Genomic DNA, 18,858 nt, shown 5'->3' with positions numbered 1-18,858 from the left:
AATAGACCTTTTTCTGATCTTGCATCCAAGAATTAAAATTAAGAGCTGATGGATTTGGTGGTAGATTTTATAGAAATAAAGCCCAGTTGATTATATAAAGTGGTAAAATTATGTGCCCTATACAATATTGACTACAATCTTATGGTGCTTATGCAACCCAAACAAAGCCTGGTGTGTTACCTCTGAACTCACCTGGAAACCACAGCTAATTATGATATGAGGTAAAGCAGGAAAGGATAGATTCTGCCATTCTTACATCACTGCTCTTTCCTATGTGTGCTGTGAGAAAGTCACACTGACACCACGGTGAGCCTGGTGAGCACGGCTGCTCTCAGGGTAGGAAAGATATCTATAAAGTTCCTGCACATGCCAAAGTCATCTGAGCAAATAAAGGTTCATGTAGTTTAATAAAAAGGTAAATTAATACCATGCATGCACAGCTTAAGAAAGCCTAAGGAAAACACTGCTTGAGACACAGAAATGAAATGTCTGCATTTTTTCTCTAATACCGCAGGAAATATTTTACAGTTGCAGCTCCTAAAAATGCCTGTCAGTTCTCTTTCACAATAAATGCTTTAGATAAGCAAATTACTATAATATTTGCAATGTCCACAGGGACTACTCTAAAGTTACATTAGAAATACCAAAGTAAATCATTTATCAAAAGCAGAAATTGCATCAATGCTAGGGTGACCTCGGGATGTTTGGAAGGCCAAAAGGAAAAGTCAAAGGACAGATGAATGTATTGTTACTTACTACAGAAGGGATTGTGCTTATAAAATGACATCTCTGGATGTTCTGTAATTATCCTCAATTGAGGAATTTCATACAAGACAATGCAGTTTATATATCAAACCTAAATCTTTTAAATCTCCACTTCTGGAAGCCTGATTAAGTGTTGAAAACTGAGTGATGATCCTTCGGGTTTGTAGGATACCACAAACCCTCAGAAACAATAAAGATTTTGGAATTTTCTGGTATTTATGCTGATGGCGACTGAGGCAGAAGAGCATGGCTTGTGCTCTCCTGGCTCAGAAGTGCTGAATATAGCAAAATGTAATGTTGCTTGGTGTAATAATGATTGATATGTGAAGTAGACTGAACTCAGAAATCACATGTCTTAGGAATTAGGTAGTGTGTTTGGGAGGGGCCGATTTTTCACCCTAAACTTGCCTTTGAGCACTGTTTTAACACCTTGTCATTCTGCTGCTGAAAGTTTGGAGGTTTGTATTAGCAACCTACAGAGGAGGAAGGAGAGGAGGAGGAAAAGGAGGAGGAGGAATATCAGTGCCAGCTACACAGGCCTTTTAGTACCCATTACTGATGATTCCACATAGCAGTTTGGCAGGAAGCCAAGTACCTAGCGTTTAACCTGGTTAGACGTGAGACACTAGTGTGAAGGTACATAATTAGCAAAATTACCAGCTAAATTCCAGATTCTTTACTGTTGCTATAAAACCCAGCTCAGAATCATCTATCAGTCACAGGACAAATGCTTAAGCCAGCAAGAAGAGCCAAAAATACTTCCTTACGTTTGCTGCTAAATATCTGTCTCCCAGCAATGTCAATAACTTTGGTTTGTCTCCTTTCCCCTGCTAGATGCTCCAGAAGAAACCTATCCAGTTCCTTGTAGGTGCTGTGAAACACATGCCCTTGCTCTGCCTGCAGAGCTATTGCTTGCTCCAGCAAACTCAAGTTGCCTTTTGTTTTGTCCAGCTCAACTGACACGTCTGTGGTTTCTGACAGGCACTCGTTGTCGTCTTCCTCACTTTCAGGGAAGAGATTCGGAATTCTCTTCTCGAAAGGATCGGAGGGAGGCTCCTGGGGTGCTCTTAGCTCTGCTTCTGAGTCACAGAGTGTTTCACAAGGACCATATTCCACCTCTTCCTTTTTAATCTCTGGGACTTCCAGGATGCTGGGTTGATTACACTCTACAATGTATTTCTGAGTTACATGGGGCTTTACACTAGTTTCTTCTGAGAAATTCGAAGAGCTGTCCCACTCGTTGTCCATAATTTCAGAGTTACTTTCATTTTCCTCAGATGAACAGTATTTTGGGTCAGAAATAGCAGTCTTTTCCTTTCCTTCAGCTGAGCTAATCAGGTAACATTCATCAGTGTCATCGCTTTCTGTTTTTAAGGATTGAATGCCACTATCATTTAGATTTTCTGCCACTGTTTGACTGGGTGCATCTTTTGCTACTTTTCCCATGTTCATTGAAGATTTGGCCATGGCATCTTGATAGCTGGAGTAGCTGTCTTTTCTTTGACTGGAATTTTCTTGCCCACACAAATGAGGGGTTTCCTCAGATGATTTTGTAGTACTCTCCTCTATATGAGAAAAAAGGCAAGAGAAATATGTAAGAATAACTATTTTTTGTGTCTTATAGAAGTGGCATTAAGATATTGGCTTACCAATTGCTGCTTTGTTACTCAGAAAGGTACTCTGAAATGATTGAATTCACACCAAGCATCTGTTTGAAATGACTGCTTGTAGCATGATGAAAAACCCTTCTAAGACTATATATACTTTATATTATAGTTCCATATGAGAAAAAAGTATATCCCCATTTCTCACTGACAGTGAAAACATATTTTTTTAGAACACATACACACACACAGAGTCATATATATGTATGTAAATATAAAGTGCCATACATTGATATTACATATATGTAAATAATCTATATAATCTCTGTGTGTATATATATGTATTTGTACAAGCACATAGACACATTTTGATATTTCTTTGATCTATTTTCACTTTTATTTCATCTAAGATTCCCAAATATTTTCTTAAAATAAACCCTAATTGCTTTCCCAGTCACCCCAGATCCCATGAAAGACCTTGATGGAAAGATCCACAAGACTTCACAAAGGGCAAGCTCCTGGTCATCATTGAAATTGCCACACTAAGTGATAGATCAGGTCATGCACAGGCAAACAGAAATGGTTGTTATGTACAGACTCATAAAGGACTTGTTAAAGACACCACTGAAACGCATCCTGTCTTTATAAACATCTTTCTTCAGAAGAAAAGCAGCAGCCAGCAGGTAATAAAGGCTGCATGTAGGAGAGATTGTCAGTGTGGAAGACAATATGCCTTTTGTATCTCATTTAATTTTTTATAAACATTTCCTCTGACAAGGACACTCAAAAATACATCTCCATCATCTTCCTTTCTGGTAATTATCTCTCTAAAATCAACACTGGTTTTGCCAGGATCAAGTAAATATTGCCATAGTAACTAAAAGCATTTTTGGATGAAGGGAAGAATTTAGTCACAACACTAGCCCCTTCAATAATGCTGATTATAGGGTACATTCTTTTGTTGGGATCTATTCAACATAAACTGAAAAATTTAACATTTTACTTCCTAGAAAGGAGGATGAATAAACAAGCTTAGACTATTTCATAAGATGTGTCTGTCCTTTCCTGAATCAGAAGAACTCCAGGTTTAAATAATAAATTAAGCATAGCCTAAAATGCAAATGAAGTTTCTCTCAATAACACAGTGAGCTATTAGGAGAAAGTGTAAAGGGTTATGATAATTTTAAAGTATTATGAACTACAGAAAACAAATAAAAAGCATTTTCAGTGAATATGTCCAATTCATTGAACTATTCTCTCAATCCACTTAACTACCCACATGTGTACAATAATGATTTATAGACATTATACCTAATTATGCATATTTGGGCTGTGTTAGAGTGCCTAACAAAAGCTCTAGAAAGCAACAATTACCTCTGTTGCTTAGCTACATAGTTTAAAATATTCCTATTAAGTGCAGATTATTGTGGAGGGGAAAAGGGGGACAAAAATGCACATGTGCACCACAATGCATTTCACTTTACTGCTGCCAAACTGTTAGCATTTTGGGTCATTTCCAGTTTACATAATTGTTTGGTTCAACTGTTTGTTATATGTTAAAAGAAAATATTGATTAATTCTTATTCTTCTTCAGAAAATTGGACTCGTGCAGGGAGAGGCGGCCTTGTGCACTGTGTGCCTAAAGTTGTATTTAAAAAAGTGTCTGTAAACCTTCGTGTAACTTTTCAGCAGCTGGTCCAGTACCACACACATTGCAGTATTCTGAATAAAGTGTGCCATCTTTTCACATGTCAGGAAGGAAGAATGGTGATTTGGCTCTATAACTAACTTTAGTCAAATGGGTTTCCATTATTTGCTCTTCTGCCATTTGGAAAATAACAGAATCCTGTCAGTGGGTGATTTCAAAAAGTAACAAAAAAAGTATCATAGAAGAAATCTCCCACCTATCAAAAGGAAACAAACCAAACAAAATGTTCAATGGTAAAAGGTTTCTTCAGTTATTTTTATGTGTGAAAGATGAAAAATAATATAAGTTCATGATAAAAAAAATTTTGGCCCTTAAATAATCAGCAGTGTTTAAAAATTTGTTGTTGAATAAGTCTTCATGGTTCAGCTGTCCCAGCTTTGCTTTTTACATCTACAGGCTGTAAATTTACTTTTAAAATAATCAAAACCCAGCTTAGTTTACAGTTGCATCAATCCATGAACTGAATAATTAATTGATCAACCGAAAAGAATCATGAGTTCATAATAAAGTGAGCAATATTATACTAGGAAACCCAAGTAAACCTATATATCAAGATCAACTGTATGCTTTCCCTGAAATTTGTTTTGTGGTGGGTAAAATTTATGCAAAAGGTGTAGGTTGTATTATCACTGACACAAGCAGGTTGGAATATATCATACTGGTGTCAAACAAAACATTTAGAAATCAAGTGGGATTTTTTGTTTTAACTGAAGGGCATGGTTTCCTTACTGTTTTATCAATGGATTTGGCCCAACCCTTGCCCCTTTTAAAAAGGGAACTCAAGTTAAATAACTTAGGTTTGTTTTTATATGACACAGAGTCTATTTTTACATTCATTTTAGTAATTTCCCTTCATCAGGTTCTTTAAGGTGTGGAGAGGACAGAAAAAGAGGAAGAAAAAGACAATACTGAGTGCAACTCTGTATGGTCAGGAACCAGGCTGAATCAACACAAAAAAATATAGCTAAATCCAGATACCAAAAAAAACCCCAACAAAACAAACAAAAAAAATGTCAAAATGAACAATAACAAAGCCCCAAGACAAGAACCATATTGAAACTTTTACTCCAACAGATTCGCTTCTGGTGTCAGGAGCTAGAAATACTCCCTGCAGCCTGAACAGGCACTGAGAGAGATGGGATTTTTCCCTTGATTGATTTTTCTTTAAAATGTCACCCAAAAGACAGAGACATTGTGTATCACCTTGCTACCTAATGTTCTGTTTGAAGATGGTGCTACCTTCTAGGCTTTCACAGCAATGGGATGCAGACCTTTGGAAACATCTTCTCCTGGAAGATTTACAAGTGACAGCTGACTGAAAACTTTACTGTTATAGAAATGCCACAAAGACCTCCACTAATTTTAGTGGAATCAGGATTTGACTCTTTAATCTGAAATTCTTATTCCTCTTCTGTGTGTTTTATAGTAATCATACATATAAAATTTGTGGGGTTTGCTTTGTTTTAAGGACTTCATTTTAGAGTGGATAAATACACAAATAGCACAAATAAAAAAATAAATCTCAGTTCATCATAAAATACCAGGACAGCCCAGGCTGGAAGGAACCTTGAAAAACCATCTAGGTCCTGTCTTTTGTGGTGAAGGGACCCTAGATGATATAATCTACCACCCTGTCCTTCAAATCATTTAATGAGAAGAAACTAAGTGTAAAATAAATTATCTTTTAATTCCAATAGCAACCAGCAACTGAGTGACATTTAAGTTCATTCAGTTTACCTATTATCCATGATTACTAATTCCCCAGTGTCAGATCACATTCCTTTTATTTTAACATTTGCTGTATGCAGGTGACTGCCAGTATCTTCCTGATATCATCCATTGATATCTTCTCACTTAAATATATTAGAAAGGAAGAGCAATCAAAACATACTATATCTATACCCTTCTGTCCTCCCATCCTTGTCCATATTCTGCAGCATGCACGTTGTTGAAGCTGCTATAAATTGCTGGGTGTGTTTGGCTTACCAGTGTTGGAATAACAACTATAAAAGTGCTGAGTCTAATAATCGTGTTAAACAGAACACACACAGCAGTCACTCGCATGAAATTGCTTTGCTAAATGTTAAAGTCAACAATGTTTTGCTAAGCATTATTTTTCCCTCCTAAGAGCTCTATATATTCCAGTGAAAATCCACTCTTCAGAAATGTGTGTGATGGTGGTGTGTTTAGGCTTGTTCTTAGACAGAGGCAGTGGAGAAGCAGATGCTGCTCCATATCTGACCTGCTGCAGTCATTGTCTCTGTGACCTACAAAGCATTTCCTAGACCCCAGGAGAAGCTATTGTACAAAACACATGGAGGTATGATGGTTAAATCTGGACAGAAAGGTGCCATTCCAACTCTCCTAAAAGTCAAACATTTTACACCCTCTTTCAAAATACTGTTTTTTATTTCCCTTCTTGTGGAATTCAAGTTCAAGTGGAGTTCAAGCAACTACCTGGAGCTAAGCTGCTTTCGAGGACACTGATATCTTCCTGTAACTCTGTCCTGTCTTCATTTTCCTCTTTGCATTCCAAGCTGGGGCTGTAGTGGCGGGGTTTCATCAACAGGGACTTCCTTTTGTTGACAGGGACACCTGATATCTGATCTTCAGCTTTTCTCTTCTTAGCCATGGAGCATTTGTAGGCACTATAATGATCAATTGCCGGAGACAGGGAAAAGTGGGAGAAAATGAGAAAGAAATTGTTTTAAAAATAGCATCAGCCTCTAGTTTAATACTTAATAGTTTAAGTATAAAAGTGAGGATTGATCAAATGTTAAATCACTTGCAGTTTCAGCAAACTCTGTCTAGCAGATATTTAATTTTAGCTCAGGTACTGAAAGTCCAGGCCACAGGCAAGTCCCGTTTCTTTTCACTGCTGCCAAAATCTTTTTTGGAGAGGCAGAATGAGTAGTACAACAAAACAAAATAAAAAATCCATAACCCAACAGCCTTAAGGAAAGGATAACAAAACTATAGCCTGTGTTGATAATCCAGGAAAACCGCTCTAGGGAAAATTATACCACCAGTTGTATTACAAAATCCTGAGCCTTTGGTCCTTAACCTTTACATCAGTATGAATATCCAATTACACACGTTGAGTTCAACAGCATAAAACCCGTGAGAAACACACTGTACACTGATAACATTTTGCAACACCAGTCCCCCTTTTAATATTACTCCTGAGCATTGCTTTCATTTAATTTACCCCAGCCATAAAGACCTGGTTTAAGCTGTACACAGGTCTCTGTAAAGACAATGAAAAAAGGCTCCTGCAAAGGGCTATTCATCTCACTTGAGACTATTTCTATGCGATAAAAGGGGAAGCTGTTCCCTGGGAAAGGTCTTATCCAGTTCAGATGCCTAACTTTCAGATGACACACAGGAAGAATGGCAGGATTTTAGAGAGGAAGATCTTTAGCAGATTTAATATACTTCTTTCAGCTCCTAATAGACCTTAATATATTGATCTGAATATTCATTTGGTTCTACAGTTATTTAGCCAAACCTTTGTCACTATACAAATCTCTATGGGTGCTACAACATAAGACATTTCCTGAAGAGGCTGGAATCTTCAAAACTCTTTTCGTAATAATTTTTCATGTAAGTGATTTGACATTATTTTCTTTTTCTCTCACACACAGTATACTAGGACATTTTTGTTGTACAAATAATAGTGCTCATATTATATCTGTCAGAGATGAAAAAACTACATATATGGATCTGTGTAATCCACTCAATGGTTTCTCAACCTTAGGTGCCCCCAGGGTGCATTACAAATCTACACAGTGCCCTTAGGTGTTGGATTTTGCATTTGGTTCACTGACTTAGCTGCAAGATTTGCAAAAAAAAAAAAAAGTATGAAGAGAACTATTTGTTACACACGTTAGAAGCTCAACAGCATAAATTCATCCTTCCAAGGTATCTTATGTGCCCGAAATTGGCTCAGGTTCTGATTGTTTTGGATGAAAGCATATGACTAACTTGAGCTTATTGTTAAAAAAAAAACAAAAATTTTTGGCTAAGCACCCTTTTGGCAATCCCTCATGGCAAACATAAAGGATGTGCAAATACAAATATCTGCATTTTAGGGGGAATGCTAAAATTTCATCATATACATCTCAAACACTGGATAATCTTGATCTTCAGAAGGCTGAAATGCTATGGGCATCTGGAATCCTTGAATATGGGATGGTAAGCATATGCTGTAGTTGAATAAAAAATGGCTTCTGTGTTATTTCTCTGTTTATGAATAGAAGATAACATGAATATCACAATAAAGGTCAGAATCACAGCAGTATCAGTGTTGCACTGGAAATAATGCCCATACAACAGATATCAGAGATGGATGGAGTGTCAAAAAATGCATAATTTATTTCTAAGGAAATACAGTTACTTAGTTCATATTTGTGAATGGCATTTCATACCAGTTGTCTTGTGCCAGGAAAACTGAAAAAATCAAAAAAGTTTGAAATCCCTTCATACACAATTTTTTATTAACCAAAACCATCACTAGGTTTGTTTTTGATGTTTATCATTTATTTGTCAATTTACCCTCCAGTAGATATTGTGAAAGTGTTTAGGATATGATGAATTCCCAGTGTTTCATTCCCCTTTGACAAAACTACAGCTGTTTGCTAATAACAGAATATTTAATAGCTTTTTGGAACCAGTGATCCAATTGGATCATGTAATATGCCCTCCTGTGCAACACGGGTCACAGAACTTCATCTAGTTCTTCAGCCTTAATACTGTAATTTGTCTAAGTATTGTCAAGATTTTGACTAACCTCAAGTTAAAGGAAAACGTGTCAATATGGAAAATTCATTTCTGTATTCTTGCTCACTGAGTACAGTCTCTTTCTAGCAACAGAATATCACAAGTCCCACATTGTGGACTGGCATAACACTTATTCAACATGTTGGTTTTTTCACCACAGCTGGAAAAAAGAGTCAAAGTGAGGCATCAGCAGACCATGGTCAAGACCAGTGTGGGAGTATTGCTCCCACACTGCAGATCTACTCTGGGAAATCAAAGCACATGAACCTACCTCACAGAGCCACCACAGTTTACAGCAGTAAATCAAAAGCTGCTGCCTCAAAGTCAGGACAGGAGGCCCACAGATCTTCCTGGGAGCACTGGTCATGTTAGAGAATTTCTCCTCTATGAAAGACTGATGCATTAGCTTGTCCTTATTGTGTGTTTTTCTGTACACGAGCAGTCATCCATCCAGATAGAGCCCAACATTTTTTAAAAAGGCATAAGATTCAACTTTTAGTAAACTCTGATTAAAGGAAGTTGACAAACATAGATGCCACTTATTTCCTAAGAAGTTCAAATTGCCTTCCATTTTTCAGCTCTTGCTTTTGCTGATGGTGCTTTAAACTGCTGATTTTGAGCTTTTAATTTATTAGTTTGCAGGAACCAGTTTAAAGTTCTATCACATATCAAAATTCCTCACCTATTCTACCTTACAGTGCTTAAAATGAAAAATTTAAATAAAACCAGAAAAAAATCACAAGCAGCAGCTTTTTCAAGTACACGTGATTTGTTAAGGATTTGATAATGGAAAACAGGAATTTTAGTACTATGAAAAGAATATATTTATGCCTTTGTAACATTCATGTCATGTCAATTTCACCTTTGTCTTTAAAAGTTTCTGTTTCTCTCTTTTCCTTGTGTGCATTCATACATAGACACACATGTAGGTTATCACTGATTTGTCAAGCTGTACTTTGTCAAGTGATAAACCTATAATTTAGCTTCTCTATTACTCATCTCTTAAATTCAACATCTAATAGTTTTGTTGCTATTTATCAATGGCCTGCTTGTTGTCATGGAACACTGATTCAGCTGTCAAGGTTATTTGGTAATCCAAGGCTCATAAAACAGGAGAAGCTCTTTTTGCTATGAGCCTAAAGCCAATACATAGTTGGGGTTTTTTTTCCCTGTTTAACTGTGCTTAAATTTTATGGATAACAAATCATGTTTGTGCTATCTAGAATGAGCAAAGTTTTTATTATATCTTTTTTTAGTCAGTAATTGAGTTACCAAAATCAGTCTTGTGTCAATTATCATAGTGTGAGTCAAGAGGTTAAAATCTGAGACACTTAAGACCTGGCTGCATATACTGAAAAATCCCCAAGATAAATCTTCCATAGATATTTCATACCTAAATATATATTTGGGGGAATTTAATGGGTCTTTCTGTTTCCTTTATTTTTTTTCAGATCACGTCTTGAAGACACTGGTAGTATGCAGGCAGTACTGTCCACTGGATCCTCACCACAAAACAATGTCTCAGGAGAAAAAGAGGGGTTTTAAGCAACACATGAACACATTAAGCTTTTCTGTAAAACTGGTCATGCTCATTTTTTGTTGTGTTTTTTGTTTGTTTTTGTTTTTTTTTTTAATTGTTTCATCTAAGTGATGTGTTTGTCAAGCCTTCAACCCGACCCTTAGCCATGTTGTATCCAGCAAGGATTTGTTGTTGTTAATCTGCTGGCAGGAATTCAAGACCACTGAGGATTTTTTCTTATTCACAGTAGCCTGCAGATTGGAAAAGCATGAAAACAGAGCAAAGAATTGCCATAGTGGGTAAAACTAAGGGTACTTTCAGCCTGAAAACTGGTTTTCAGTAATGCTTGTAATGGATGCCATGTAAAATAATGAGACCAGAACAATACACATCTCACATACAATTCTTAGATTCAAGAGGGAAAATAAATGCCTTTAAATACCAAGGCACTTATTTTCTACTACTGTGTAAGGATCCCATACCTTATGTGAATTTGTGCAATAAAATTTAGTGGAAATTTGTAATTGAAGAGAAAATTATTTTGAATTTGTAACATGAATTGGATTTTGACTTTTTGCTAACAATTCAATTACGATTAAAGGAGACAGCATCTTCTGATGTACAGAAGCATTTAACCTCACACTAGTACTTACACAGAGAAAGTTAGTCTAACTACTCCTAAATCATATAGTGCTTGAAGATACTGTCAGATGCTTTTGACCTAGATTAGGTTTTTGTTTCTCCCCAAACTTTCACATGCCCTTAGACAATGTAATCAAATGCTACATTTTCCTTACAGGAGGGAAGAGTTGGTATTTGAAAATTGAGGAACCCTTGCCACTCAAAGATGAAGCAGTGACATACAAGTGTCTGTTGTGGTTGAGCTTTCTTCTAAGAATTTTAAGAATCAGAAGTATCTACGAGGAAGGTAAACTTTAAACATCTCCCCATCTTAATCTCTCTTTTTTATCAGTTCTCTAAAACACAGATTAACTGGATGCTGTCTAATTCTTTAGCACAAGGGCTCCCTAGGATTTAGGCTAGAGCAGTGAAAATATCTGATCACCTAAAATCAAGAAAAAATTTGAGTTCCTCATAAACTGATGATGATTAGGAGAATTTACCAGCCCTGAATACAGAAAGGGGATGATTTGCTCCTAGGATTGATCACGTGCCAGTTCATATTATATTGCTGATATAACTTACAGCAACCATCAATGACAAAAGTTCATGAAAGGAGCTGTAATGTCAGTTCAAAAAAGAGTTCTGGTAGACTGCAGTGGAAAACCCAAACTGGTGTTGTTAATTACAGTAACTTCAGATGGACAACAGAGGTTGGGAAGGTTGGTGGAGTGTTACTGGGACTCAGTGGTTTGTCGTCAGGTTAAAACAGATTTATTTTCCACTTTCTTAATTGGCTCTCCTTGTTTGTGAAAAGTGTATGTAAATCTTGTAGCTCAGAGAAAGTGTTGTCAGCTTAGGTTGCTCTAAACAGGATAACAGACAGAAAGATGGTGTTAACAATTTCAAGAAGTCAGAGTCTCCACAGAAAGTTTGAAAATCCACAGCACCAGTTGGGTCTGCAAGAATTTTCCCACAGTCGGGGTTCTAGGGTGGTGTTTTCAATGCCATGAAATCACTTACTGAATATGAAAGAATTATCAAAATCTTCCTGTATACTAAATCAGAAAACTAGATACAAGTGACTTTAAGACACACAGATTAATCTAGATTTTATATGTATGTATATGTATATATTTATGTATATATATGTATGCGTAAAATTATATACATTTGAATGTTTTATTTTAAAAAGTGCATCACTTTGGATCATGGATACTAAAATATAAAATTTACAAGGCTTATAGACACTTGGAAAAAATGACAGCTAAACAGTAATCCTGCTTACTTTATCCCATGGATCTAAAATCCATATATTTGCTGGATTCAAAATGAAGACAGTTTTCTCAAAGCACAAAAAGAAAATTACTGGTGTAATGAAGAAGGATTTCTTGACCCATCCCTTTTATATTTTTAAAGAAAGATACTTGATGAGATGCTTTTCATTAGTGAGAATGCCAGTTAAGAAAAGGCTGTAATGACTTCAACCCATTTGTGTACCCTTCAACTCTCAATCCCAGAAGGATTTGTGTTTCAATACCTCCTCTTTTGTCTGCTGTATGGATTAAAAACATGTTAATTCATTATGTTAGGATTTCTACTGCACTGTATTCTGATGCTCCATCCTGAAATGAATTTTCCAATTCCAAACATCTTTCTACTCAACGTGATATGAAATTATGTTTACAGAGGTTTTGTATGTCCATGAATTTATCCCTGAATAGTGGAATATGCTGGAGCAAGGGATAAAATCACCATTATACCTACTTAAAATAAATTAAAGTAAGATTTGTGAACTGTGAGATGACGGAAAATTGCAAATGTCCAGAAACAACTGTTTGATTTGCAAGTTTTAGGTAGTCACACATCAACTACCTGAAGGACTTCAAGGGGTAAGACTGTGACTGGCAGCTGAGAAAATTGCCATCAAGGCTTTGGATAAAATTCATTAGCAGTCTAAGACCAAGTTAAATCAGAAAACAAGACTGTTTTTCCTAGCTATTTAAATAATTTTGCAATTGTTAAAAGTATCCCAAAATTATGCAAATAAAAACTTATGACTTTATGTGAAAATATTAAACAAGGACATTTGTTAACACTGATATGAGATTTTATAGATGAAATTTTGAAGGCTAGTCCTGGAAAGGACCACCGAGTTCTCATTACTGACAAGAAGTTAAACATATATTTGCCCCAACTGCTCATCTGGAGCCACAGTTATTTGCATTAGTGGTTTCTTCTATTTTATGGAATTAACCAAGTTGTAGGATTATTTCAGATAATTTATAACATTTTATAACATTCTGATAATTTATTACATGACTGAGTGTATTGTATTTTACTGATTCAGACTAGGAGATGAAAAGAATCTGGAAAAGTATTCCAGCTAGAAATTCCCCAAAACTACATTTATGAAAGAATTCATCAGGTAAAAACCATTTTCTTCCATCAACATTTTAAAACATTTAAATGGTAAGCATATAAACCAATAAAATGTGTTGAAAAAAAATTGCTCTTCATTTGAACAGAGAGAATTGGTTGCAATGAAGCTTAGAACTTAGAGGATTTACTCCAGTGGTAATTAAACAAAATCCGACTGATTCTCATTTTTAAACAGCACACAAAACATACACAAAAAAAAAAACAAACAAAAAAACAAAAAAACAAAAAAAAAGTCATCCCTTTGTAACTCATACAGCTTGGTTTACAAGTTGTATCTGTGAAAGGCAGAGACAGTTCCTGTGCCCTGTAACAACCATTCCAGGGTTAAAGGACCTTCTAAAACTGTGGAAGTTTATTGCAATGTTCCTTTTTCTAAAATGCGAGAGTTGTCAGAAGTTCAGTCCAGGGTTGGACCAAGATGAAAGGAATGGACATGAGATATAGATGGGAAAAAGATAAAAGGGATATTTATATTTATGAACACTAGTATAGAGAAAAACAAGATCAGTAACTTGGGGGTATTAAAGGTCTTTTATATACACAAATGGAAGGTTTAGCTACAAAAAAAAAAGGAGCAGAACTGGATGGATAATAATGTGGAGAAAATATGGTATCATAACTGAAAGCTGGCTGGAGCAAGATATTGAAAGTTGTATTTTATTTTAAAAAGACGTATAAGAAAAAGCAAAGGAACTGTCATAGCCTTGTTGGTAAAAGAAGATTTATTAGACCCCATAAGAAGAGGCTGGGGAGAAATGGGTAATGGTGGTGAGTCATTATGTACTGAGCTTGGAGATGTTTCAGGCTGTAAACTGAGTGTTACAGGCCACCTGACCAAAAAGAACAACTGGACTGTGAAATGATTTAGCAAATGCAAAGAAGCATGTAAAAAGAGAGGAGCAATGATAAGTCAGCAGCAACATAAGAAAAAGACATGCAGTTATGGTGAAATTTACCCACACCTCAACCTCATGCCTCTGTGGACAAAAATTTCAGGCTGCAAGAGCTTCCTGAAATGGCTTTTTATTTTTCTTTTTAAATATATTCTCATTTTTTATTCAACTCTATTTTATTATTTTGTCAGGATTCTCCATGAAGGAAAGGCAACTCAGAGGAAGACAACAGAGATTTAACTTCTCTGATTTTCTTGTTTTCAGTTAACAAACTTGTAGGATCATAAGGATATTCAGATCATATGACAAATATTGCATATAAACCCTCAATGTGAAATACTATGTCAATGAAATGGATGACTTTTTCAGAGTGCCATTCCATAAATCAAGAACTCAACATGGTTAAAATTGTATGTCTTCTAATAGATAATTTATTTTTAAAGAGCCAGTTTAAAGAAAATTTAGTTTTCATTCTGTGGAGCTCAAGAAGTCCTTAAACTCAGTAATATGAATGATGCTCAAGATCTGGGCCAAATCCAGCCTCCCTAGCCTCTTTTTCATTTACTCACTCAATCTGTCCAGGTTCAGTAGGTCAATAAATTCCAGTGGGACCCAGGCCAAGAATTTGGCTTAGAATGGATTAAGTTTCTAGGCAAATCTACAGATCATCCACACAACCTTTGCTTCCATAAAGCCTTGCACATGAGTGGTCAGCCTGCTAGCTGAGTAAATGCTTAAATAAAAAGCATATTGGTAACTACAGTCTGGTTAAAGAAGATGTAAAGAAGATCAGCTTTGTGGGGTTTTTTGCCAAGAGAGAATGGGACTGTAAGCAACTCATTGCCAGCAGCCAGTGCCTCCCTTTAATGTGGCAGGAGGTCCCATGGCTGCATTCCTTTCCTTTCCTTGCTATCTCCAGGCTGTGCACAGTCTGTTTCTGCTCACTTTTGCTTGGCTGAGTCAACCCTTGACATCAGTCAGAGGCAGCAATTCAGCTAGCCATAATATTTAACTTATGATTGATATATATGAGGCAGAAATTACGGGCTGGCTTTTCCATCTCTGTGTGGCTTGTGGTCATCTACAGGGAAAAGATCTGCCATAAGAGGAAAGGAACATTTGGGGCTGTAATGTTCTGATGCATTCTGTCATGCAGCAGAAGGCAGGAAGGCATATGCAACCCTAAATTTCTGTGTAGGTTTGGTAGGATAACATTTACTATGTGCTGATAAGCACAGAAGTTGTGATGGGGAAGACAGGGACTCATGTAATATATTAAATAGCATAAAAATTTCAGTCCAAGGCAGGGAGTATTCTAAGATACAGCTAGCTCTCAAGTAGAAAAAACCTGAAAATAACTATCTCAATCTAGGAGCCAAAATAAAGTTATGTGGATTTGACATGTATTATAAAAAAACTCTTACTGAAAAACATAAATTGAAACTAAATTATAATTACCCTTTTTAATATTAAATGGAGGCTTTAAGTAAAAAAAAAAAAAGTAAAACCACAATCAGATATAATAATGAAGAGAAAAGAGACACCGAGACTGTGGATTTTGGCTAGAAAGAAATCAACATAGTAGACATCAAAAGAAGCCTATAATATGCTAGAAATATATCTAATGCAGTTGTTGCTAAACAGAGTTATAAAAGTCACATATAAAGCAAATGCACATGAAGTATCTACTAAAGCAATCTAAAATAGAAATCTGAAAACATGAAAGACTTTCTCTAAAAGTTCTAAATAAATCCAGGGAGAAAAGGTAGAGGTCACAATACATAGATCAAAAGGCCTCAAAGTGTAGCAGAATTAAGCAAATTATTAATCATTATTAACAGCTCCAACCAAAGTTGTCTCAAAAGAATTATGAGATACAGTTCTTATTACAACCATCTTAATGGTTCATTCAGAACAGCTCACTGAATATGAAAGTCAAAGAACTTTGAACCCCAAGGTTACCTGCAAAATGTTAGAAGTCATTACATGTGATCACCCAGAACCATGTTATCATTTGTTGAAACAGAATGGTGGTTCTTATTATCTTAATACTTTTCATTCAAAGAGTGACATTTTAACAAGAGTGAAAAAACTTATCTGATCTTCTCTACACACAAGTTGCAAACATTATATGTAAGCCTTAATCCACTCACATGAATGTTGAAAGAAGAAAACTTGAAGTGGAAATGCTTGAATTTTGACTTACTTTCTGTTTGTGGTTAACTGTTGTCTTGGTACTGGTCTAACAGTACTAATTGGGTTCTGAACTATGGAAGCATCTGGTACTACAAAAAAGTCAAAAAGCCTGAGGTTCATCAGCCCATTCAAACTCTGGGAAAATTAAAAGACAAAAATAAATGAGATGGAGAGGCAGAGTGAAGGGAGAGGAGGGATGAAACTCTGTAGATTTCACAATTTGATGGTTAATTAGAGGGCAACTGGGAGATGAAGGAGGAAACAAGGAAGGAACTTAGACAAGACAGACTATAAACTTGATTGCCATTACAATTTTCATTAATGCTCGTTTTTTTTTAATTTATGATGACTATATTGACATACAGGATATAATAGTAAGAATAGGTGAGTCTTAACACTATTTTTTGTCACCACTATGACTGTGACAATATACTGTGACTATATACTTACCTTTGCCTTGCAGTAAATGGCACCACATGATTTTTCAGTGTTTCTGTTTGGCTGCTCAATGTTTTCTATCAAACATCAGCTACAAAACCATTTCCTTAGTGTAAAGCATAGATTTCAACAGATTGTTTGAGGAGAGCTTTAGCATAACAGATAAAGTTCCTTAGGAACCTAACAATGTTGTCAGATAAGAATAGTAAATGAACAAGATTTAATGGGAACTTAAGAAAGCATGATTCATAATAATGTGACAGACTTGCTCGTACCAGAAATCATGGAGTAAGAGACAGAGGTTAATATTTTCATCACCCCATAACCATTTCAATTTCTACAATAGCTGGGCTGGGAGGAAGTTCCTTTTCCAAGATAGAGCAAGCAGCAGATACCCTAACCCATTCTGTTAACAGATACTGGGAATAGCTGCTCTTAGGATCAAAGCCCATTGTTTAATTGAAGATCAGTTATCAGTAGAAACATCATGATACAGATCTCTGACTCAGGTGGAATGCCTAATCCAGTATGTCATGGAGGAATATTTAAATGCCAAGGTGGCAGAGCTCTGCCCCAGCCAGTTACCATCATGGGGACCCTGGGGAGGAGAGCTGGAAGTGTATGCTCTCAGCATCCAATCTTCAATTGCAAAAAATCACTTTCTCTGAAGCTCAGACATGTCTGGCAGGAGCTGCAACTATTGACCATCTTCATTTAACATTTACTACTAAGTCTGCTTGAATTCAGAGATACAATTTGTTTCAGCAAAGCACATTAAAGGCTGCAAGTGTCCCACACTCTCTGCCAGTGGGAGACAGATGAGACACCAGGAAATGCAGGAGTCCACCTCAGTTTCTGTTCCAAATGTGCTTATTCAGGATTATGTCAAATGTGCTTTTCCACAGCAGTTTCCAGAAAATCAGTCTCTGACCAACTCCTGTGGAAACAGAAGCCAAGCCCAAAGGACAAACCTGACAGTTTTTCCAGATGCCAGCTAGGAACAAACAGATTTCTCAGTCTCTGTCTCATTTCTAAGCAGTGCTGTGGGATAACACCACTGTGAAGGTGATAGCTACACAAATCAACCATAATCTCAATTCTTACTGAGGAACACCTTGGAGCTTTTTTGTGTGATTTTTCTTCATCTGCTCACTTCTTCCATCAAGTATTACTTTCACCTCCTTCTCCAGTGATCTGCCATACTACTGCTTTTTTTTACACAAATACTTCTTAAAAATCTGCTTTATGAAGTTCAGGAAAAGAGTTGCCTATCATTCCTTTCTAAATGCAACCAGGAATGAATAGACCTTTTCTTTCATGCCTTGAGCTTTTCCTGACTGGCCAAATTCCCTTCTATCTACCAAACTCTCTACCTTCATTCTATTTCTGTCTGAAACAGAGCTCAGTTACTATTGCATACATGTAATTTAACAGTTCTTAAAGGAAACCAGGAAAATATTCAGAAATGTCGAATAAGGAATAACTACCTCAGTTAGTTAAATACTTTCTAGCATGTTGTCATATATTTGTATACAACAGCTTTAAAACATTACAGGTAAAGGTAAGGAATACATTTTAACAATGTATTTTTTGAAGTTTAACACAGACTTTCTGAGATACTTCAGTTCCATCGCTTGCAGGGTTGATTTGCTGGTTTCTCACCCTCCTAATCAATAGACAGCAGAAAAGGGTGAATTGTCCAGTTACTGCTTCTAACAAGGAGACAGCCAGATAGCTCAGCTCTGTTAGTCCCCTCTCTGCTAAAGGATTGAAGATACTCATAGCTCCATACATTCACAATGAACAGTTCAACTTCTGCAAATATCTAAAATGTCACAACACCTGGAACAAGAACTCCAGATAAAAAAATTTATTTTCCTTACTTTTGAGGAA

The 18,858-nt window shown here is 36.2% G+C and overlaps 1 protein-coding gene across 2 annotated transcripts in view; it reads right to left on the bottom strand.

The window, feature by feature from the left end:
- Window positions 1-18,858, bottom strand: part of ST18 (ST18 C2H2C-type zinc finger transcription factor) — a 168,820-nt gene that overhangs the window by 44,336 nt on the left and 105,626 nt on the right. For both annotated transcript variants that reach the window (XM_056483099.1, XM_056483100.1), the window contains 2 exons: window positions 6,535-6,725; window positions 1,533-2,330 (listed from right to left, as the gene is read on the bottom strand). In XM_056483099.1, the coding sequence (XP_056339074.1) occupies window positions 1,533-2,330; window positions 6,535-6,725 (989 nt within the window). The remainder of the gene's footprint in view (window positions 1-1,532; window positions 2,331-6,534; window positions 6,726-18,858) is intronic.

The sequence above is a fragment of the Oenanthe melanoleuca genome, chromosome 2 (genome assembly GCF_029582105.1).
Source record: "Oenanthe melanoleuca isolate GR-GAL-2019-014 chromosome 2, OMel1.0, whole genome shotgun sequence".
Taxonomy (NCBI): domain Eukaryota; kingdom Metazoa; phylum Chordata; class Aves; order Passeriformes; family Muscicapidae; genus Oenanthe; species Oenanthe melanoleuca.
This window is presented reverse-complemented; position numbering and strand designations above follow the sequence as displayed.